General features: G+C 35.3%; 1 protein-coding gene and 1 long non-coding RNA gene across 2 annotated transcripts in view; one reads left to right on the top strand and one right to left on the bottom strand.

Moving 5' to 3' along the window:
• slc7a3a (solute carrier family 7 member 3a) overlaps positions 1-17818 on the bottom strand; it is a 33437-nt gene extending 15619 nt beyond the window's left edge. Inside the window, 4 exon segments of the mRNA NM_001007329.3 lie at positions 105-276; positions 1601-1762; positions 4241-4657; positions 17751-17818. Of these exon segments, the coding sequence (NP_001007330.2) occupies positions 105-276; positions 1601-1762; positions 4241-4607 (701 nt within the window). The 5' untranslated portion in view covers positions 4608-4657; positions 17751-17818.
• Positions 17819-22455: 4637 nt separating this feature from the next.
• LOC147838890 (uncharacterized) lies at positions 22456-25212 on the top strand. Its single transcript, XR_015520461.1, has 6 exons — positions 22456-22502; positions 22823-22929; positions 23883-23998; positions 24175-24260; positions 24557-24599; positions 24697-25212. It is a non-coding gene; the product is annotated as an uncharacterized LOC147838890 (long non-coding RNA).
• The last annotated feature ends 340 nt before the right edge of the window (positions 25213-25552 follow it).

Here is a 25552-nt window from a genome sequence, read left to right as displayed (position 1 = left end):
TGTTAAATCTTGTGGAGGAAAATCTCATTATCCACTTCACAACTCTTGGAGATCTGCATTTGCTCTGCTAAATGAGCAGTCTGTGGCTCAAAGTTTGGATTTACTCTGGTTCGGTGATGTTTGTATCGTTGATGAAGTACTCGTAGGTCAGGTTCCAGTTTGCTGTGTTGCCTTTGACGAAGCCGGAGATGATGATGAAGCCCAGCACGATCAGATTGATCCCGGTGAAGATCTTGTTGACCAGAGCAGACTCGCTCACACCGAAAGCGAGCAATCCTGAGTGAAAAGCACATGAAGAAGCTTTTTTAGCTCACAGATTTATTAGATCTAAACATAAATAAACTGTAGATAGCAATAAAAAATGATAACAACTTAAACTTGCTATTTCTGAGGTTTCTTTTCTCTAAATCAGTTTTTAGCATAACAAAACTGTTAAAGCTGTAGGTTTAATTGGGTTGAGGACAAGAACAATGACAGAGTTTGTACATTGGTAAAGTGTTTTTAATAAAGAACAAAAATCTAAGAACAAATTGAATGACATAATGCTTTACAGAACAACTCACAGAAATCAACCATCAGTTCATTTTAGACATTTCTGAGATGAAATACGTTTTATTCGCTGTATTTATGTTTTTATTTCAGGGACAGATAATGTGCGTTTCTGAAAGAATGAATGTCCCTTACGCTTGCTCATTTTCTGTTTATGTTATTCATTCTTCATCATGTAACTGTAACCAAATTTAATAATGCATATTCATTTAAATGTAATATTTCACCAATATCAAATTGTATGTATTGATATTAAAATGTATTTTTTTTTATTATTAATTTAATCAAACTGGTCTAGTACTTGATTCAGTGGTTCTTACTTAAAAAACATCATGTCGGACTTCTTAATTTAAGATCTTTGTGTTTACAATCTGTTCTGTTTCAGGATTATATTTTATATGGCAGTTTTTATTCACAACAATACAGTATAATTTTTAGGGTTTTTTCACCTTTAATTTGGACAGAATATTGAAAGTTACAGACAGCAAAGTAATGGGAAGAGAGAAAAGGGAAGGGTCAGCAAAGGACTTTGAGCCGGCAATCGAACTCAGGTCGCCATGAGCACCACAGTGCTATATGTCTGCACACTTAACCAATAAAACTCTATTATTTAGAGTTTGTTTTTATTTGTTTTTTTATGAGTTTTTTTATTGCACAACAAAAATATTGAACATTTTATCTATCTATTTATCTATCTATCTATCTATCTATCTATCTATCTATCTATCTATCTATCTATCTATCTATCTATCTATCTATCTATCTATCTATCTATCTATCTATCAATCTATCTATCTATCTGTCTATCTGTCTATCTGCCTGTCTATCTATCTGTCTATCTATCTGCCTGTCTATCTGTCTGTCTCTCTATCTGTCTCTCTATCTGTCTCTCTATCTGTCTCTCTATCTGTCTCTCTATCTGTCTGTCTATCTATCTATCTGTCTGTCTGTCTATCTGTCTATCTATCCCTTTGTAAATATATACTTTCCTTTCATCATTTGTTCATTCAAAACACATTTAACTGATAATGTCTGTTCTCCGACTGCTCACCAGTCAGTAGCAAGATGAGAATGAGGGCAAACAAGTCTGGATATTCAGCAAGGACTTTCCCAGGAACTTTCATGGCCATCGATGCCCTGAAGAAGTTGGAGATCTTCTGCTCAATCAAGTTATCAAACGTAGAGCTCCAAGCTCGAGCCACGCTAGCTGTACCTAAAAAAAAAAAAGCACACACACCAGCAATTTTCATTTAAACTCTGAATATCTTTCAAATGTGCATCAAATACACTGTCCTTAAAATGTAATAAAAACTAAAACTACTCATACTCAACAACTCAACTGTACATCTCACTATTGCAAACTTAGTTTTATCAAGGATCAAATATTTGTGTGCCATGATTATTAGAATACCTATCAATTAATATATTAGTCAACAAAATATTAGTTTAACAGGGGTATACATATGAGGTAACTTAACAGCTAAACTCACTCAGTTTAATTATTGAGTGGCTTTAAATAAATAGCAAAAACACTATCAGGATCATCACCATCATGACGATAATGAAATGAAATTCCAAAAATCTGTAAGTGTTGGTAAGTGAATGTGTGACTGTGTGTGTCTGTCTTTGTCACTGGTGGTGTGAGTGGCAAATCTCTGCTGAATTGCAGCTGGAGATTTGCAGTTTGGTTTTAAACAGTTCACAAAACCTTTGTTCAAAAACAACTGAAGCACCTCAAGATAAAAAAGAAAGATCAAAAGCCTAAAAGTTTAGTGGAAACAGCTTACTTGAAGGGGTGTCCATAAGACTGTCATAAAAGATTCATAACATGAGATGTAATAAATATGAATGAGTTTTTATGTATTATTCAGTGTCATTTATTTATTCATTCATTCATCATATTAAATGCAAAGTTGGCATTAGTTTGAGATGTCTTCGTGACAACTTGACATAAGCAAAGACAACTTATCATAAATCTGTCATAAACATGACTGTCATGATGGAAATATAATTTTGTCATGGCTTTTATAACAGCAATGTTTTTCTCAGTGTTGGGCAGTAGCGTCGCTACAAGTAGTGAAGCTACTAACTTAACTACATTTCTCAGTAGCTAGTGGTAGCGCTGATACATTCTATATCAAATAACTTTACAGTAGCGAAGCTATTTTGTTAGTCAAGTAGCGCAGTAGCATCCACACAAGCTACATTTACCAATCACGGATCAAAAAGTGACGGCACCGACATTCACGGAGCTGTGAGGCAGGGATATATATATACCGTATCATATACACTGTAATGTTTATTCCAAAACATTTCCCTTTACTATAAACGACTATAGTATTTTAAATGTGTGACACCTGGTTTTATTGTTTTTTTTTTGTTTTTGCTGTTGTATGCTATAATTTGTTTCTGTTTGGTACAGCATATTATTTACAGTAAATAACTGAACTGAACTATAATGCCTCATATGTTTCATTGATCACCAAGATATGATTGACTTGGGATTTAAGTTGCTTCGATTTAAAAATGAAAATTGTAAAAATAGCTTAGATGTAACTAAGCTACTTTTGCCATTTAGTTTTTAGCTTAGCTTGCTACATTTCCCAGGAGGTAGATTTTAGTGTAGTTGAGCTACATTTTAAGTCAAGTAGCTAATAGCTAGCTTACTACATTTTTCAAGTAGCTAGCTCAATACTGGATTTTCTTTACCTAACAGTAGAACAAATTTCATTAGTCATTAAATGTCATTAAGTATCAATGATCCTGTTATAACATTATTTGACAAAACATTCGGTAATGTCGCATTCGGTATAGACGTAAGTGCGACCAGCTCCCATTAACTTATCATTCCATCTTTACAAACCTCATTGTTTTAGAACCTTTTGGCCACCTACATTTATTTACCCGACTTTCTTAGAGTGCGTAGTATTATATTGTCAGTTAACATGTCTAAAAAAAAGGGTAAATATATGGAAAAAGACCGTGAAGCGTCTTCCTCACCTAGCTTAAGCATCAAGCTAGCTGAAATTAGCGCCATTAGAGCTCAGAGCCTCTCTTGCTGTGGATTTTAAAGCCTCTTTTGAGAGCCTGGACACATTATTTGATTTAAATGTGATCAGAAATGCCTTCGTAATTATTATGGCCTCATGAAAATCATGTTTATGACGAATTTATGAAAAATCATGCTGTTGTGGTAATGTCAAGTTTTCATCAAGACAAACACAGATTATTTTGTATTTGATTATGTCAAGTCATCCTAACAAAGACGACTCAAACAGTGTCACCATTGCATTTAAAAAGACATAACTGAGCGAATGACACTTAATGAAATGTGTCAGAAATATAAATGAGATTTTATAGGTGCTTATGACAAGTGTCATGTCATAATTCTAAATTTGTTGTGACAGTCTAACGATCACCCCTTTCAAGCAAAGCATAACTCTTCTGTTGAATATAAAAGAAGATATATTAATTATAGCAAAAATGCTGACAACCCCCCGACAACCGGTGTTCTTCAGAATCTTGTTTTCTTCTGAAGACACTCATAAAGGTTTAAAACCACATGAGGAAGAGAAAATAAGGTAATTTACATTCATTCAATCAATAAACACACTAATCAATAAACACTTTGCTCATTTTAACCAAAAGTACCAATATCAATGGAGGGCACTCTAGTACTAGACAAACTTACCTATAACATATGAGAGGATGAGGTTCCAACCAGTGATGAAGGCCCAGATTTCGCCTACTGTTACGTAGCTATACAAGTATGCAGATCCAGTCTTCGGGACTCGAGCGCCGAATTCTGCATAGCACAATCCAGCCAGCATGGAGGAAAGAGCGGCCACGAGGAAGCATAACACTATAGCAGGACCAGCCTTCTCTCTTGCAACTTCTCCAGCCAGTACGTAAACTCCAGCACCTAGTGTTGATCCCACGCCGAGAGCCACCAGGTCCAGTGTGGACAAACACCGAGCGAACCGCGTCTCCTCTCCTGAAAAATCTAGCGCCCGCCGCCGCAGCAGGATGTGTCCGAAAGAGGCCATCTTGTCCACCATGGTTAATTCGAGATCTGGTGAGGTTGTTGGTTGTGCTGGTTTTTATTTGCCTAGAAGAGCCCAGAAAAGAGGAAGGAAGAATTAGACACATCTGGGTGTGTAAAAGTCGGTTACACAAGACAGTACGTCTAGTTTTAATCTAACTGATCTAGTCAGGACTTGTTTTTTCAAAGTGTTTTTTTTTTACTGCTGAACATAGTGTTCACTACAAATCATTTCCAGACTTCAGTGAATGCACCATTTTGTGATTTTCCAAAGTAGTAAGTAAATACAAAGATGGCCCTAATTCCTGGAGGACAAGGAGTGCAGTGTCCTAAATCTCCAGATTCTTGGCCTTCAATTAAATAGTGGTTATGGGTGGATATAGAAATGGAATGTATTACACGATGAGCCAGAAGAAGAAGAAGAAGAAGGAAAACTTGCCGGAGGAAAAATCAGGCAATAAACTGTATGTGATGAACTTTTGTCCTATTGTGATTTTTTTAAAAACCGACACACTTTTCCAGGATTCTTGAATGGAAAGAAAGTCGATTAGAAAGAGAAATATTTATTTTAATAGTTTTATCGTTTTTAAATTGTACTGCTGTCATTTGTAAATGCTACTGTATAAAGAAAATTCAGCTGAAAAGGGGTTGTGATTTCAATATATTTGCCCCAAAAATGTGTCATATTTTTCATGTTTCTCATCAATTTAGAGTAAAAATAAGCTAAGACTTAAAATTGTAATTTTTTTTAAGTGATTCAATATTTGTGGAGTAGAGTAATGAACGATTCTGTGAAAAAAGACATTGAAGTTAGTTTCCTACAATTTCCTACCATTTACGCAAGCACAAGTAGTTCTGAAGAATTTTAAAGAGATTTATTTTTTTTGTTGACCACAAATCAAGTTTCAAGATATTTTGAAAACATGTTGGAAACCGGTAACATCCATTCAGTACCTGACAAAAGTCTTGTTGCCTATCCTAGTTTTAGGAACAACAAATAAAAACCTGACTTAGTTGATCACTTAGTATCAGAAGTGGTTAATATGAAAGGCAAAGGCCTCTAGATTACACATATCCGACCAAAATAATTTATGATCATGCCATGATTTTTAATTATTTAATTAGGACAGTAAGGTCTGCCTTTGCTTAGACAAAAGTCTTGTCACAATAGAAATAATGTACAATATAGAATATAAAGTCATGGTGCAGTGGAAAAATAATTAATATTGTGTATGACTGCCATGAGCTTGGAGGACTGCATCCATACATCTCTGCAATGACTCAAATAACTTATTAATAAAGGCATCTGAATGGCAAAGAAAGCTCTGTTGCAGGACTCCATTAATTAAGATTATTTGGATTCTTCTTCAAAGCCTCCTCCATCTTACTCTAGACATGCTCAATAATGTTCATATTTGCTGTCTAGGCTGGCCAATTCTGGAGCACCTTGACCTTCTTTGCTTTTAGGAACATTGATGTGGAGGTTGAAGTATGAGGAGCGCTATCCTGCTGAAGAATTTGCCCTCTCCTGTGTTTTGTAATCTAATGGGCAACAACAATTCTTTTTTCTTTACCAAACTTGACTGATTTCTGTGAGAATCTTGTGTCCATGCAGGTTCCAATAGGTATTCTGTAGTATTTGTGATGATTGGGATGCAGTTCAACAGACGATTCATCTGAAAAATCTACTTTCTGACACTTTTCCAAATGATCAACTACAAGTCAAGTTATTATTTGTTGCACTTACAACTGGAATAGACGACAAGACTTTTGTCAGGTGGTCTATAGTAGGAAATAAAATAATATGAAAGTCAATGGATATTTCCAAAATTCTGCTAAATATATTGTTTTGTGTTCAACATGGGAAACATTTTTAAACATGTTTGAAATGACTAACACGGGCGAGTAAACGACAGAATTTTCATTTTTGTGTGAACAATCTCTTCAACCAAAAAAAGAAGAAAAGTCTGAACCAAGATTTGGGAAATATACTTGTAATTGACACAAAGAAAGTCCTAGTTTCATATTCAGTGGCAGAAACAAGTTTCCATGGAATTCTGATTATACTGTGCGTCATATATCCCTCCTATGTACCAAACACAATTGCCAGCATTTCTCTAATGTGACCTAGAAGCCTGATTTGAAGCATTCTTAAATTATTAAGTTGTCACAGTCTGACTGAAACCGTACAAGTCTGAAAGAATCCTTCAAACACGATTTAGTCTCCTGTATATTTAGACAGATGGCTGAAGACTTCGACTCTCCCACGCAAAAACCTGCTGCAGCTCAATTATAACAGCTCATGCAAGCGCTCTGAAAACCAACAAGCTCCGCAATGTTCTGTGTGAACTTTTCAGTATCTCATTGACCCGCTCAACCCCTTATCGGCGTTTTCTGATTCCAAAGCGCTCCTGCCTGCTCTTCGGGTTACATGGTCATGTTTACGTCTGAGCAAACAGCAGTACACCGATGTTGACATTTTGTGCAGTTCTCGCTGGTGACGTTTACAGCTGAGCCAAACACAAATGATTTGGAAACATGCGCAGGCGAGGTCACAACTGAACATTGAGTTGCAGCACAGCTATCAAAACCACAAAACCGCTGACGCAACAACAGTGAAGAAACGTGAACATAGATTACTGATTCCCACTGCATGGCGTTCAGTGGTTTACTGCATCTGACTTATTCCTCACAATTTTCAGACTATTGGACAGACAACAGACAACAATTGGATAATTGTAAAGGCAGAGGATGTCTTTTTTTACCACTAGAGGGCATGTATTCACAACAAACAAAGGAGTATTTTGATGACGTCCACAAGTGTGGAATCATGGAAGTTGTGGTCTTCATTACATCCTACGAGACTCCTCAAAAAATCATGTTCGTGGATGAGATAAACCACAGGTCTCAAACTCGATTCCTGGAGGGTCGTAGCTCTGCACAGTTTTGCTACAACCCTAATCAAACACAGCTGATCCAACTAATCAAGCTCTTCAAAACTAGAGACTATTAAGCAGATGTGAGTTAGAGCTAAATTATGCAGAGCTGCAGTCCTCCAGGAATTGAGTTTGAGACCATTGAGATAAAGTATTCAAAATGTATTGTAGTAATGTTGAAATCTGCCAACGCGAGACAAGAATTATAAAGAATTTGTGGATGAGCGACAAACGCAACATGAAAACACAAAATTAGCGCAGCTTTTATTATGCCACAGCCAACCTCTTCCAGTTTTTTTGGTCATAAGCATGCGTGGGACAGAGTTTTTGCTGTTTTATCATACTAAATAAATTTACAGTTCTCTTATAATGCAGTCCAGCGTTTCCCCTACCATTATGTAAGGAGGGCGCTTTTAGACTTTCCATACCAAGAGGCTCAGGAAATGTTCTTCCAGAAGCCCAAAAAGATACATTGCAGTGACAAAAGCTGCACAGTTTGTGAATAAAAAAGATATAAAATAAATGTTAATTTATCATTTACAAACGGTTGTACAGTTACAGTTCAGTTATTTGCTGCTGTTTGAACAGCCATGCTGCTTTGGGCCGTGTCACGCCGTAGCCCCAATCCACCTCCGCCCAAAACAACTGTAAACCTAGGGGAAAAATCTGCGGCCTAATAAAACGCGTGACAAATTAAAACATCGTTGGTCTTTGAAGAAAAATCATACGTATAGTACTAGGGACAGTTCACCCGGATTAAAAGGGAAATAAATATAATTAATGTACTATATTGCCAGTTCCAACATTCTTCTAAATATTTTATGTTTTATTCAACAAAAAAAAAATTAAATAACTCCAACAGTTTAAAAAAAAAAGTAGCCAGAGCGACACTGACACCACAATTTTACAGTTATTTACTACAAAAAAAACAGTAAACAACCACATACAATCTTTACAGTTCACTACCGTAATATGCACTGCATTGTAGACCATTTTAAATCTTTTACAGTAACTTACTGCATATTTATAGCATTTTACTGTAATCAATGTAATCAGGTACTGTTTCAATAGTCCAAAAAGGTAACAGTTAATGAAAAACAAATTCACTTGAGTGGTAATTATTTAATGGTAAATAATAATAATTTACCCGTTTTACCCTTAAAAAGAAGTTGATGTAAGGCTATTGTACTGTAAAATGTAATTGCGGTAGGGCAAATACATTGCGGTACTGTAGAAAACATTTACAGGTGTGTAAATGTGTTACTGTAAAGGGGCAATGTTGACCTTGATTGTGCATGATTTGACAAATTAGTTAATCCCTTTTAAATTTAAATTATAGGAATAGTTCATCCAAAAATGCTAATTCACATTTGAACGTGCAAAACTGGATTATTACATAAAAGATGTGAGATTAAAGCATGCGTTTCATCCAACGAGTCAAAGAAAACAAAATCGTCACTTCCTACTCAACTGGCACCAAATATTAAAAGTAAAAGCAAAATTTGCTTTGGTCAGATAAGCTGTGTGAATCTTTTACTCGTTTAATAAATGACTTGAGCCTCAAAAGACAATGCTGACATGCATTGAACGCGAGGTGGCGCTTGAGGGCGTGAGAAGTGGAGCACAGACACTCTTGACTATTCTAGAGGTAATTCATAAAGTAATAACACTAACTGCTGAAACGCTTACGATGTCTAAAAACGACCAAAACAACATTTCAGATGTTTTACATGTGGCTGGCCCGCTGGTTTGTACATTCACACACATTTTTATCATCAGACACTGGAATTGATTCGGTAAAAATGTTTCCATCATAGTTTAAGCAAATTTTTTCTTATCGAATAAAAAGTTCCTACTCAGTAATGCCCATTTTTAGAATTTGTGCGCATCTTAGTGTGTATTTTTTTTATGCGTATGTCCAAAATGCACACTTTATTGTATTTCTGCAGTAACTTGCTGGGAACAGTGCTGCCATATTAACTAACAATTCAAAACATGCACAGTCAAAATTGTGAGATACAAAGTTTCAAATAAAATAAAAAATAAAATAAAATTTGTGATTTCTTTAACTCAGTATTGCAAGATGTAAAGATTATTTCTCATAAAAATGATGATTTGTAAACGTGCACAAATGAGGTCACACTCAACCTTCAGCAATCAAATACCACACAAACACAGATGCAGCGACAAGTGAAGAAAGCAGGAACATGATGGAGCGCTACATCGTGACGATTTGACTTCCCGTCCTATAATTATTTAACACTTATAAATAACACTTATAGCAAAAAACAACAAAGCCAGAACAATGAAAATGGCTAAAAATGTCTTCATGAAAGTTGTGGAAATGCTTGCAGAGAACTCTGTGTGCTGGATCAAAGACAGGTTTGACAAAGAGGACTGAGGAGGGGGTGAGAAAAACAAAAACATCCCTGTAACTCACCGTACAATAGAGGAGCTGAAATAGACTCTTTTTATCTGCAAGATGGTTTGTTTCACTTGGCACAGCAGCTGGCAAGATTCTTAGCGGTTTGAATCGAGCTCAGTCTGGGCAAGGGCTCAGGACTTTAAGCCTTACACAACGCACACAATGGATGCTTTCTTTCCCTACTCACATCTTTTTGTTATCGAGAAATGAATACGCATATATGACATATTAATTGCGGCACTGATATATCTAGCAGCCGAGAGCGTCCAGAATTATCCCTTCCTTTGGACGTGTTGACCGGCTAAACGAGGTTACAGAGTGCAAAGATATCAGTAGCCTTGAAAATGTTTCTTTTCGGACTGTACAGTGCACACATGTACGATAGGCTGCGGCGAGGGCGGCAGTGCTAATCTCTTTCTTGTGGTCTCCACGAGGATGGCTGGGTGACACGTAGGCGAAATTAAATCTGGAAGGCTTTTGATCTGGCCATGAGAAATTCATGAATACCATGACGCCTGTTCTTCCTGAGGGAAACTGGCACAGCGACGAGACCTACACATTTTGCCGTAGCACTTTGATTCGGATGTGGGAGAATTAAGAAGAATCTCTTTGCAAAATCGTAGTATTAAACACACCTGTTGCAAGTTGGTTTCGTTTGGTTGTGCTAAAATGCTCAACAATTTTCTTGAAAAGGAGCATTGTGCCATGTGGATTAACCAAGTACAATTAATTGTAATAATAATTTTAGTACTTGAAAGAAATCCCATTTATTAAAATGTTATATTTAACCATTTATTTTTACTTAAAATTTTTGTCCATCATTTAATTATTTCATAGTATTTTGGGTATTTATTTAGTAATATTAAAATATTTAATAGTATTTTTTTTTAACATTTTGGTCAATAAAACATAAATTTCTAAAATATATCTTAAAAAAACAGACAAATTATATTTGCTCAGAGCCCCCCGCCCCACTGCACCATTCCTTTACGATATGTTATGCCCACAAGAAGATAAAAAAAACAGTATATGTTTTTGTATGTTTTGTATTGTATACGCACAACTAGAGTCACAATAGGCTTTGCAAATGTAAAATCAAGAAATAAAATAATTTAGATAGAAATAAAATGGAGGGAAGGAAACAAAAATGTGAGAAACAAATAAACAACAATCAAACTGAAAATATTAAGTTTGGATCCATTTGTTTTATAAATGTCAGCACAGGCCAAATAAGAAAATAATTTTTACTGCAACCTTTGGTGGAGTACCGACTCTTCTCCATTGTAAGATGGTACATAAGGTCCCTAATCCAATGATTAAAAGTTGGAGGAAATTTGTCCTTCCATTTGAGCAGTATAAGACGTCTAGCAATTTTTGTTGAAAAAGAAATCATATTTTTGCTGTGTAAACTGGGATCTTTAATTAAACCAAATATTCCTACAAAAGGACAAGTGTCAATTGATACATGCAAAACATTTGAAAAGAAATTAAACAATAAATGCCAGAACTTGATAATTTTAGAACATGACCAAAACGTGTGTGTGTGTGATTAGCTATCTCTACATCTATTACATAGGGTTAATAGTATTTTTGGTAACACTTTACAATAAGGTTCATTAGTTAATGCATTTACTAACATGCACTAATCATGAACAACACTTGTACAGCATTTATTAATCATAACTGAACATTTACTAATGCATTATTAACATCCAAGCCCATGCTTGTTTACATTAGTTAATGCACCATGAGTCAACATGAACTAACAATGAACTACTGTATTTTTATTAACTAACATGAACAAATACAGTACTAAATGTATTGTTCATTGTTTGTTCATGTAAGTAAATGCATTAATTAACATTAACTATTTATTATTAGTTTATTATTTAGTATTTTTTTTATTAACAACGTTAAAATAATTTCAATAAAAGGTATTCTTGTGGCCTTAACGTTTTTGTTGAATCAAATGCTTCTGTAGTACAAAAATGTGAGAGTTAATGAAAGAATGTCACTTGTTTAGAAATTATTCAACAGTAAATACTAATAATAAAGGTTTTGTACTGCTAATGTAAAATTTAAATAAATTACAGTAAAATACTGTAAAAATTGTCATGTACTGTAAAATTAAAATGTAGTAAATGATGTTTTATCCTAAAAAGTTGTGTTAGGGCTATTTTGCTGTAAAATGAAATTGCAGCCCTGCTACTGTAAAACACATTTACAGGTAAACTACTGTAAAGGGACAATTTTGACCTTGATTGTGCCTGTTTTGACAAGTTAGTTAATATCTTACATCTTTTAATTTTGAGTTCTAGAGATGGCTTATACAAATATGAAAACTGTGCCATCATTAGCTATGTTTGCATCCAAAAATGCGAATTAACTTTGTGCAAAAACGGAATATTGCATGAAAGACGTGCAAATAAAGCAGCACTTCCATTCAAACAAAATTGTCACTTCCTGCTTAACTGGTGCCAAATATCAAAATCAATTTTTACTTTTGAAGTTTTTGTCTACAATTGAATTATTTAATAGTATTTTGCATCCATCTACGATCTATTGGATCTAGTATCTATTTAGTAATAGTAATATTGAAGCATTTATTAGTATTTGTTAATACCAACATTGAAAAAAAATTTAATAAATGTATTCTTGTGGCCTTAAAATTTTTGGTTGAATCACATGGACTTTTCTAGTCATATCAACTTACATTTTTTATGTCCTTTGGAAAATAATAATTTTTGTGCATGTCCCTGTTAAATAAATAAATTCATTTATTCATTCATTAATCAAACTGACTAAAAGTATTAGGTTAAACTATGTATAACTGAAAATGTTCAAACCTGATTAACTTTAAGTTAAGTTAAATCAACATAAAAATATGTGTTGTCTTGACTTTCTGCCAATTCATTTTTAACAAGTGTACAAACTTGCATTTAATTGCCATTTACTCACCCTTAAGTGGTTCCAAACCTTTACGATTTTCTTTTCTTTCCTGTTAAACCTACAATAAGATAGTTTGAAGAAAGCTGGAAACCGATAACCATTGACAAACAGGATGGAGGACAAATACTTTAGAGGTCAATGGTTAGAGGTGTTTAACTTTCTTTAAAATATATTCGTGTTCAACATTAAAAAAACAAACAGGTTGGTGTAAAGTAAAGGGTAAGTTAAGGATGATGATGTAATTATTATTATTATTAATTATAATTATTATTATTATTGATAAATGTAATTATTCTTATTTTATAATATTGTTGGTATATTGACTAGAAATTTCAGTTTTTACCGCTCCTTTTTCAAAGTTCAAATCTATTGACAGCACAGTGGGAGTAAAGAGTAATTTAAATGATTCTATTATCAATGTGCAAATAAAAGAACACTGACTGATGCAACAGCTCATTTACATAACGTCTTATGCAGTGCATTACCAAAGCAAATCCAAAGCCAAACAAGCAGCTCCGATGATGGTAAAATTCAATCGTGTATTTAGACATCCCTTTTTGTCAGTTAATGACACAAAAATAAAATAACTGGTTATTACAAACCTTAGAAAATTGCTTGTCCAACACTAAAATCCACAGAATATAAAAACAGCAGCTGTGGTTGGCCAGAATTTTACTGTTAAAAATTCAGTACCATCCATAAAAAATCCAAGTTTTACAATAACTTACTGTATTTATAGCATATATTTTGAAGTGCTAACATACAGTATACGCATTTTAGTTATACAAACAAAAACAGCACCAAAAGCGTGTGGGGATGAAAAAGTCATCTTTTATTAGAAGCCAATGCTAATCCTCTAGAAGAGAAAAATACTAATATAGAGAAGGGCTTACTTATTCCGACGAAATTCTGAAGTGCGCATCCCATGCACACTGTGCTATCCCATGATGCCCCGCGAGAGAATTCAAGAATGGGAGTGAAGCGACACAACTCACGCAGGTAGGTCACATGACCATTACAAAATGACGGATGTAGTACATCTGAATTCCATTCATACTTTTCACATTCATACTGTATAGAACGTACTTTTCCAACAGCTGGGTAGTACGTTTAAATTCAAATGCAGTACCTACTAATTAGTAAGCGGTTTCGAATGCAGCCAAGGTGTTTTTACTAAATACCATCATGGTAACACCTTTGACACTAAAGTAGTGCAATACACATTATTTATCAACTTTTGATGTAACATAAAACTCTAATGTACATCACTGATGAGAAAACAAACTAAAAATAACCATAGTAATGTCAACAACAACAACAAAACAGTGAAGTGTCATGTAGGGAATTCTGGAAAAGCCAATTCATGGTTATTCGCTAGATATGAACTACGAAGGAAACTTACTGTTAACCAGATAAAAGATTTTTATAGTAGTGATGCAATGTTACACTGCATCTTTAGTAAATCCAGATAGTTATGAGACTAACAAAATGTTTGTAAAGTAAGAGGAAGTAAATCTGGTTCAAGGTGTGTTAACCGATATCAAAAATGCTACCAGCTAAAAGATAACATAAAGCACAGGCTAATTACTATCTTTAAACAGTCATCGTGTACATTAAAGATTCAAGTACCCATTAACAGTGTGTGTATGTGTGATGCTAGTGTTTTACAGTGACTCACTGGGCTTTTCTCAAAATAAATACCTCAATGAATTCTAAGAGGCTTACACAAAGACCCGCCAACCGGTTAACCTTCTTAACGGGAGAGCGAGGCTTTCGATTGGCTTACATTAGGTGTTGTTTTTGTTTTGGTTCTGCTTTCTGCACAATGGATTTTGTATTGCAGGTCAATGAATGTGTTTCCATCTTCGGAACTTTCAAAACAAACACCATGAACCCAATATCCAAAGTATAATCAGTTTGTTTTCTCCTCAAACAATGGGCATGCTGCAATATACTGTGAACTATTCGTGATACGATCGATGCTACGTTTGACAACTCGAGAAACATTTAGATGTATTACTGTTACCCCTCATAACAGGATTTGCTAAATCCTTGAAGGAAAAACTCTCTCATGCTCTGCTTCTGACTAAGCCAGGGCTAGTATTACTTCTGATAAGCAGAGCCTAGAAGCATGATATCTGTGGGTAAATGGACATTTAGGTGTCTGCATGTGGTGAACATTAACACAGAACAGGAATACGTGTCTTCTCATAGCAAACAATGACCAGGAGATACTGCAAAGCTCTTTAGGTGTCCACAGCCCACTGGTGCCATATTACAAGCAGAAACCAGCATGAGAGTTTCTTAATGGGAGAACTCTAGTGTTCGTGGTTATGAAAGGTTCTTATTCAGGCCTCAGGGTGGCACATGCTGCTGTGAATGAACCTGGCAACCTCTCGAATAGTTGGCGAGATGCCATCACACAGACCCCTTTTAAAGGGGCTCCAAAGATTGTGCAAAATACCAACCAGAGACGCTTCAAGCTTGAGGGCTGAAGCTTGAGATTTTTTATCTGTGGTTTACTCTTTTTTTTTAATTAGGAATGTGTGAACAGCTTGTTATAAAACAAGGAATATTTATACATTTAAATGTCGCTTTCAGTGTGGATTAGGGCTGCATAATATATCGTTTCAGAATCGATATCGCAATGTGCGCATCGGCAACCAAGACATGCAATGATGAGTCAGAATTATAGTTGACCAGGAGCCACAGAATACATCTGATCTGAGGAGTCACTACTAAGTTTAACCATAATAGAGTGAAAGATTATCATTTACATGTGTTTTAAAGCCTTTTACTGAGCATTTCAAGAGAGTTTGGGCATTAAAAAATGTATGTTTGGAAGTGTAGCAAAGATTAATTGTATTTATTTATGCATAAAAAAATTTTACTAAGTCTTTTTGTCTTCTAGTCCAAATAAAGTCCAAATAAAATAATTTAATTACCCCATTGACAGATGGTTTCGCTTGTTTTAGGGAAAACAAAACAATATTTTTACTTGATTAAGAAATGCATTTTTTTTGCATTGAGATTATTCCATTTCTGTACCTAAATACTGTTAGACCCCAACCCGTAGACGCGAACAAAAGGAGAACATGCAAACTCCACACAGAAATGCCAACTGACCCAGTCAGGACTCGAACCAGCAACCTTCTTGCTGTGAGGCGACAGTGCTTACCACTGAAGCACTGTGTTGCCTTTTACTAATTTTTTTTTTCACATTGAATGTTTTCATTTGTAATTTATTACTTCCACAATACTGTTTGCAAAAATCAAGTGACAAGGGTTCCCAATTGATAACATCAACTTTACTGGTTGTGATTAAAAATTAACTAAGAAATTAACTAGTTTTTAATCGACAGACTAGATTAACATTGACAAATGCAACCTTACTGTTAAGTGTTACCAAACAATAGAGTGCTATAATATAAAAATCTGTTATAGGTCAGATTATTGTGAAATTGTTTAATTTAAAATAATAGTCAATCAAGTCTTCAAGCATTTGGTTCTGTGATGAAAACCACTGCAAAGACAAGAGTCTGAATGTTCTTAAAATATTATAATAAAACTTTAAATAATTAGGTAAAGAGTTGGTAATTACATTTTTTAATTCCTACATTCACAATCCTAGTGACAAGTCACAAAAAATGAACTGTATACGTAATATACAAACCACATTTCATGTGCTAAAGCAGTCCAAAAAGTTGTAAAATGTATGAAAACAAATAAAAACAACACGTGAAGCAAATTAAACAAATGTGTTGGTTACCAAAACAAAGCCGCTATCTTAAAGTTACATTTTCAGCTTGTGTAAAACACATGACAACAAAAACACATACAAACACAACGAACGTCACGGGGTGAATCAAATATTACTTTTGACGTAATACTCAAACTCATTATTTGTAACGGGGTGGGCATGAGACCCGGCCAGTCAGAACCGGTACCAGTCAGTTCTGGGCTGATGCAATTGTTACAGCATATAACGTTACAACTTCCGGGTAAGTGACGTCAACTACAATACAAAATGTGCCCAGCGAGCGGGAACTCGGGTGAATGAATGAATCGCGCCGAAAATAAAAACACGGCGTTTTGCGAACAATTTGAATCAAATATAGAGCAAATTTAGACATAAAAACGAGACATGCAAGACTGGCTTTGAATTTATATAGAAGTGAATGCTGTACTTTCTCTGTCTTAGCGAGCTAGACACACATATGTTTGAACCTTCGATAAATAATCCTGCAAAATAAAAGTATAACAGACAGACGAATTGTTGTGACTATTATATCACGGTTATATATGTAAATTGCATTTTAAAATAGGCAATGTCATAACTGTTTAATCATAATAACGTTATGTTCATAGCACGGAGTATAACATGTAAATATTTCAATACTGGTAATGTTACATGTAAACAATTTTGCAGGAAGGAGTAAGAATAAATGATTTAATTAATTATGAATTTCATCATATTGACAGCAAATCCACATATATTATTATATCAATTATATATCAATTATTGCCTTATTCTGTTGACAAGAGTGCATTGGTCCACTTTACAATTTTACACATATTTTTGCATATCGTTTTTATTCACAATAATGTAGCTAACATATGTAATATGCAGACATTAAAAGCTAGCGTTAACGTTGTAGCTGTACATGAGCACGAGTAACGTTATATGATTACATGAAGCGATTCGATTGCATCAGAAAATTCAGCGTACAGTGCAATAAAGGATCCACGTTGATCCATTGTGGATGTGGAGTCATAATGGATTTTTACCAAACCGTCTTATTTATCTCAATAGCTGACGTCGAATGAATGTAAAAGAGTAAATAGTTACCTCTTGGCTTGTGATGCAGGGAACTTCGGTTTGTTGTATTTACTTTGTCTGCCCGAGTGCAAATGATCAGCCTCGGCTCCGGTTTCTACGTTTTGACGCTGGCCACTGTGGCTAGGGGGGATTATGACGTAGGCACATAAACAAATAGTAACACGCATACTTTATCCACCCATTCAGCTGAAGGACCAACCAGCTTCCAGGGCGTTTCCATTCACTGCTTCTACGTTAAAGGTGACGTTAATGGTATAGTATTTTAGTAAATGATTCATTTTCATATCGACAGATCTACACTAAACAAGTAAAAGCAGTACAGCTCAACAAATATAACTGGTAAATGAAGATTTAACGTTTAATCCTGTCGCCTTGCTAAATACTTACACTAAAACTGTTGATGGAATGGTAAAAACAAAAGACAGATGACTTTTTAACAGTTACTTTTGATGACAATGATAGTGGCATCTTGTTATGAATAACAAGGCTCAGGAATTTTAGAATGCATTTTTAAGATACAATCTAGAAATTTAAATGGCTGCTAGTTTTATATTTTAATGTAAAACAAAACAATGTATTTTATCTAAATATGCATATATTATTCATCTATCTAAAATATGATTTACTCTGTAAAATTTGCTGTTAGTAGCTTTTTTTTATCCTGTTTCTCTCTTTAAAGTATATTTTTTTGAATTGTTATGTTTAGTTTGCCGTGTCCATGTGGGTTTCCTGCGGGTGCTTAGCTTTCCTCCACAGTCCAAAGACATGCGCCACAGGTGAATTGAATAAACTAAATTGGCCATAGTGTAGGCCTATGTGCGTGAATGAATGTGTGTGGATGTTTCCAAGTACTGGGTTGCAGCTGGAAGGTCATCTGCTGTGTAAAACATATGCTGGATAAGTTGGCGGTTCATTCAACTGTGGCGACCCCTGATGAATAAAGGGACTAAGCTGATAGAAATTTAATGAATGAATGTTCAGTTTGTTCAATTCAGCCAGAGCTTTAAAATCAGATTAGATTAAACATTTGCAGAGTCTGTGAGTACATATAGGGATTGTAAAGTTAGGTCTAATCTAATCTGATGTTAGTGTTCTTTTGTAGTTTGTCCAAAACTACAAATTAACTACATTGGTATCAATACGTTTACTTTGAAGTTTTGAATCACTTGTTGGAGTACACAAGGAAAAAAAAATCTGTCTTATCAAATCAACTCTGTATGCACTATGTTGCAAACTTCAGTGTTCACTATATGTTCACTATATTAGGTCCACATTACCAGTAATGGATTGGGTTTCCTTTAGCATTCAGAACTGCATTAGTTTTAGGACGTTTATATCATCTGAATGTAACACCAGAAATCAAGACTCATCCGTTTGCACAGTCAGTTTTGATCTTTTTGTCCAATTTTGATGAGCCTGTGTAAATAACTTTTGTTTTGCTGTTGTTGCCATACAGGAGTTTCCCCCGTGTGCTGTTCTTCCTCTGCTGCAGCTGTAGCTTATCTGCTTCAAGGTTTGATGTGTGTGTTTGGAGATGCTGTTCTCCAAACCTCTGGTTATTTGACTTACTGTTGTCTTCATATCAGATTGTTCTTCATCTTAGCTAGCCAGACAAGCATATGTTTGACTTCTTGATTAGTGATTGTGCAAAAAAATGCAAAACAAGAAATGGACCAATATTTGAGACCATCAAATGTTGTATGGTATTCAGGGTTTTTACTTGGTCAAAATTTGGCTGTGTTAATATCATTCATTCATTCATTCATTCATTCATTCATTCATTCATTCATACTGAACCGTTAACTTAACCAGCACGTTTTACGCAGCCGATGCCCTTCCAGCTGCAACCCATCTCTGGGAAACATCCATACACACTCACTCACTCTCTACAGACAATTTTAGCCTACCCAATTCACCTGTACTGCATGTCTTTGGACTGTGGGGGAAACCGGAGCACCTGGAGGAAACCCACGTGAACGCAGGGAAAACATGCAAACTTCTTGTTGTGAGGCGACAGCACTACCTACTGCACCATTGCGTCGCTTGTGTTAGTAGCCTCATCATGAAATGTGAGTTACTTAAAACAAACACATTTTGTGTTTATTTTGTAATCTTCTCAAGTAAAACATTATTTTATTTAAGAAGGCTAACATTAAAAGTAATTAAACACATGACTTGAGCTTCACTTGGGGTCTGTCGGTAGTCGTGATTGCCTGCCCAATTTTTGTCAAAAGGCATTGGTGGTACAAAATTTGATGTTTTTTTTTCCTTTGCTGTTGTTGACTTACAGGAGTTTCCCCGGTGTGCTCTTCTTCTACTTCTGCTGCTGCTTTAGCTCATCTGCTTTAAGGTTAGATCTGTTGTGTATTAGGAGATGCTTTTCTCCAAACCTTTTTAAATTACTGTTGTCTGTGTTTGTTTTTTATCTTAGCCAGCCGGACAAGCATATGTTTGACTTCTCTGATGTGCAAAAATAGCAGAACGAGATATGGCCAAATAGTTGAGACCATTAAATGTTACCTGTTATTCAGGCTTTTTCCAGTAAAACATCATAAAAACAAACTACTTAAAGCAAACACTTTTTGTGTTCATTTTTTCAAGTAATTTTATTTAAGAAGTCTAACATTAAAAGTAATTAAACACATGAGCAGTGCTAGTCGTGACTGCCTGCCTGATTTGTGTCAAAAGGCAGAGGTGGTACAAAATTTGATGGTTTTTGCAGAAAAAGCTCAGTCTTAACATACGGTTATATCATTAAATGTAATTTTATATTAAACAACATTATAAATCATGTTAGGTAAATTGCACAGTCAGTAGGAAAACACTATAGCTAATACTAGATCCAGTTAATGATGTAACTGTATGTTAATATGAGAATATGATTACATATAGCAGCTCGATTGCATCAGAAATTTTATCGTGCAGTGCCATAAAGGATCCACGTTGCATTGTGAAGTCAGAATAAACTGTTATCAAACCATCGCATTATCATTATCCGCTGACCTCTGCCATAAACAAGGCATTTTCACACACAGTACTAAATATTCCTCTGAATTCTCAGAACTGAATAACTCACTGAACATTTTCTCATTTTCAACCCATTATCTGTAACTCTAGAGTTGGTTGTGCATGAATATATCAGTAGATTTTCAATATCTGAAATAGTTAGCCTGTCTCTCTCCAACAACCACAACACATTCAAAATCATATTTCTTTCCCATTTTGATACTGAGTTTGAATTTTAGCAGATCATCAATAAGTCATAAGTGCATTGAGTTTCTACTGTGTGATTGAAAAGCTGAATGGTTTATGTTTAACTGTTGACCCCTTAGCATTCCTGTTGCCTATTTGTGTTAAGCACTCAGTGTATCATAAAAACTAACAGGTTAAATTTCACAAACAATTTCAAAGCAGTGACAAGTAAGACTGAATTAAACATGAGAAAAAGCAGAAAGACTGAAATAATGTTTGTTTTGCTCATAAACTTGGACATTGATACTTTAACCTTCTACAGCACTATTATATTTTTGGTGCATCCAATGCTATCTCATGCCAAATTGTAACTTTTTGATATAGTGGCTAATTCACATGCATTTGTAGGATCTAATTAGTACATTTAAGTTCAATTTGCTCATCCCCAAATTACTTTTGAGTTTATTATTGCCACAGCTTCTTTCGAAAATCGTACATTTTTATATGACTGAACATCGTATGAATTAGCCACTTACTGACAAAGCATCAGATAGTTTATGTTTTCTTATGAGATCAGGCTGGAGCATCCCAAATCACATACTTGTATACTATTCTATGCCATTTTGTAGTTTAAATAGTGTACACTACCTATTTTTCTGATGAATCATCTGATGAACTGCATCAAAATAATCGCAAATACTGCAGAAGACCTATTGGAACCCGCATGGACACAAGATTCTCACTAAAATCAGTCAAGTTTGGTAAAGAAGAAATCATGGTTTGGGGTTACATTAAGTATGAGGGCACGTGAGCGATCTGCAGAGTAGCAACATCCTGAGGTATCAAGACATTTGTGCTGCCCATTACATTACAAACCACAGGAGAGGGTAAATTCTTCAGAAGGATAGTGCTCCTTCTCATACTTCAGCCTCCACATCAAAGTTCCTAAAAGCAAAGAAGGTCAAGGTGCTCCAGGATTGGCCAGCCCAGTCACCAGCGATGAACATTATTGAGAATGTCTGGAGTGAGATGGAGGCATTGAAGATGAATCCAATGAATCTTGATGAACTCTGGGAGTCCTGCAAGAAAACTTTCTTTGCCATTCCAGATGACTTTGAGTTATTTGAGTCATTGCAGTGATCTGTGGATGCAGTCCTCCAAGCTCATGGGAGTCATACACAATATTCATAATTTTTCCACTGCACCATGACTTTATATTCTATACTGTACATTATTTATGTTGGGTGACAAGACTTTTGTCTAATCAGAGCCAGACTTTAGTGTCTTAATTAAAAAATTAAAAATCAAGGCATGAACATACACAGCAAATTCATCAGAGTTAAATTCTCGGTGTTGAAGCATTTCAGAGTAAAGTGTTGACGTTAAAGAGTTAGATTTTGACAAATGAATATAATAAGAGTTAAAATTGATTTTATTCAGTGAGAAATCAAGGAGTTATCTTTTCTACACTTGGTGGTGTTATTTCCAACATCCGGGAATTCATGCAGCCCCAGTCACTGAAGAATTTTCCAGACGCCATTTTCCATCTGAGATTTAGAACAGCAACTGGTGAGTCAAACTACCTAAATGTTGGTATCTTACTGACTTTCTTTAAGGAAATACAGTTGTAAACATATTGTTAATTTAATAACTTTAGAATGGAGTGACAATTTTAAACTTCTGCGGTTTATTCATGGTCGTTTGTGTATCTAGCTTAACTGCATTACTATTGACTTCTTTTCAAGAATGTTTTTATATATGCTCACGCATACAAAGTGCATAAAAACATCAAATGTACATGTTCAACGCATTTCTGTCACGCTTAATGCCATTTTGTGCGTTGTTTCCCATCTATAAAATAAAATCGACACTTCTCCTTTAATTTGAAGCAAACTAGCAAGGGAATCCCCGGAGCAGCCTAGCCTACTCTGCCCGGATGCTAACGGCAACACAGGACGGTTTCCATTCGCTCTGGAGAGTTTCTAAAACATATCTGGTGAGTAAATCAACACATGCTTACTTGTAAAAGGCTTCCTGACTAAAACAAATGATTGTTTGTTATTCGTGTACGTTAATTTGGTTATTTTAAACACCGCGGCCCTTTTAAACTGGTTGATTCGTGGCCGTCCATATACCGTAAGTCCATAGACTCGTGTGATAACGTACGCTTGAATTATATTAAGTGTTGACAACCATTAAAGTCGAAATGTTAACATTAATGCCTTTTAAATGACCGCGTTTGCACTTTCTCGGACATTTAACGTTACAGAAGTCTCCCGGAAGTTGCGGGACTAACGTTAACGTTATCCCGCAAATGCACAGAGACTCCCAGATGCCCAAGTAGATGCCCGCAAATGAATGATTATTTCCCGGAAATCGCGCGTCTCCCGCTCGGTCATTAAACACTTTGCACACCCCTCTCCACCGCATGCCTCCCAGCTCTTCAGGTACGTCGCGCGCAAGTCACCCCCACCGCTCTTTAGGTACGTCGCGCGCAACTCATCTCATTGCTCTTCAGGTACCCATCTCTCCCGCTACTTCCCGCAAATCAACTCTGTATCCCCCGAAAATTACTTTTCCCAACTCGGGATGTCTGACGTTAGTAAGTTAGGCTATTTCTGTAGTCAGGAACATCTTAGTCAAACTTTTTCTCCCGCATGATATTGTGCTTATAGACTAAACCTAGCATGTACACAACATTTCCGTTTTATTAAAGACAATTTAGTGCGTTGTAAACAGCCACCTGTCTGTAAAATTAATCAACTGATTCATATTTGAGCAGCCTAATGATGATACAGGTTTGATTTGTAGATTTATTATCAATAATCAACATCTGAATCAAAAGATATCTGAAAAAGTGTGAGGCATACTTTGTGATGTTCATCTCCCTTTTTTATCTGAAGGTTATGCATATGTGTTAGATACTAATGTGTTGTTGTTTTTTAACAGCCACAGTTCTCTATACAATAACACAAGACCCTGTGATGGTGACGGATGGTGTATTTCCAGAGTTGGTGAAATGACCAAGCACACCTTCTTGGTCATATGTGGTGATAATAATGAAGGTATGTTTGATAAAGTTCTGTATTTGTTTCACAATAAGCTGAGAGGGTATTAGAGCATTCAAGAATAACAAATGACATGAAGGTGATAGGTTTTGTATTGTGGATGATCTGTTACTTAAATAATGTTTTGCTCTTTGCTTTGCACTTTTCCTCTTCTGCTTATCCTAATATTTTAGATTATATTTGGACCTGAAACATCTGCTAGACTCCAGGAAAGGTGGCGTCAATACTGGACCTGAAAGGGCCTAACAAGTTAAATCTGGTAAAGAAACGCGCACGCACACACACGCAGGCACACGCTTACATAAAACTGTAAGTTTATGAATATTTTTTACACTGTGGCCAATATTTTGGGGAAGTCAGCATCACTAAATGATATAAAAGATTTTAAGCTCCTCTAAATTTTGCTCCAAGTGTTGTGTTAAATTGAGGATTCTGGACAGACAGCTGCCTGTTTTTCCAGTTCTAGTCATAGTGGTTAACCTAATTGTTTTTGGAGATCCAACAGTGATGTATGTGTTTTTTTACTACTTTTCCATATCCTGTCACCTCAACCAGCTGGGAGAGTCAAGTTGTGGATCATCATGTGGATTTTCAAAAGGTGAGTTTAGATTTCTTGAATGTTTTATTTACTTTAAATGTTCTTTTAAATATATCATAGAATTTGATTGCAATTTGTTTTCAAACATTTTTCTTAGTCATGCTGGAATCTTGAAGAGTTCTTAGATGAGCTTCACCCTATATCCGTGCATCAGGAACCACCAGACGAGCGATCAGCAGCTACTACATCATCATGGATAAAACGGTCATCCTGTGGCTGGGAAGCACATCTTTCACAGGACATGCTTGATGAGATTTCCTAGCTAAAGTTTGTTTTCACACAAGTTTACAGCATTTATACCCTCATAAACTGCTGTGTTTGATATGGAGGACCAAGGAAACACCAGAAGTGAAAGATTTGCACGCCAAGTTGTTTAAAATGTCATTTCAGAAGAAAACTATGCGTTTAGCAGAAAACTATGAGTGACGCTATATTGAACTTTCAAATTGCACTGATGAAACATCAAGTTTGGACTAAAGGACTGAAACTATTTTGTTGATACTGTCTGTACTAATAAAAAATTTAAAGCATATTTGACATTGTTGCATTTTAAAAACTGAATGAATTGTTGAAGCGGTGAATGTTTTCAAATAAAATGTTTTTTCTTTTGTAATTTACAGTCTATTTGACCTTTTTACCATATTTACACTCAAGAGAGTTGAATAAAATAACAACATATTGTAGTAAAAAAATTACTACCAGGCGGTGTTAAATATAGTTACATTTTTAACTCTGCCCAGAGTTAAAATTAACCCTTACTTCGGTGTCAATGTGCCAACCCTTTTGAAAGTGTTGATTTAACTAAGTTTTGAGTGGACCCCATGAGACACTTTCAAAGTGTTGAAATTAACACCCATAGAGTTGTTTTGGGTCCTCATATTTTGCTGTGTATTTTATTTTGGTCAAATAAGCGTAATTTAAAAGCCTTTGCCTTTCATATTAGCCACTTCTGA

Source organism: Danio rerio, chromosome 21, assembly GCF_052040795.2.
Source record: "Danio rerio strain M-AB ecotype USA chromosome 21, GRCz13ab, whole genome shotgun sequence".
Classification (NCBI taxonomy): Eukaryota; Metazoa; Chordata; class Actinopteri; order Cypriniformes; family Danionidae; genus Danio; species Danio rerio.
Note: the sequence above shows the minus strand (reverse complement) of the source record. Positions and strands in the feature narration are given on the sequence as shown.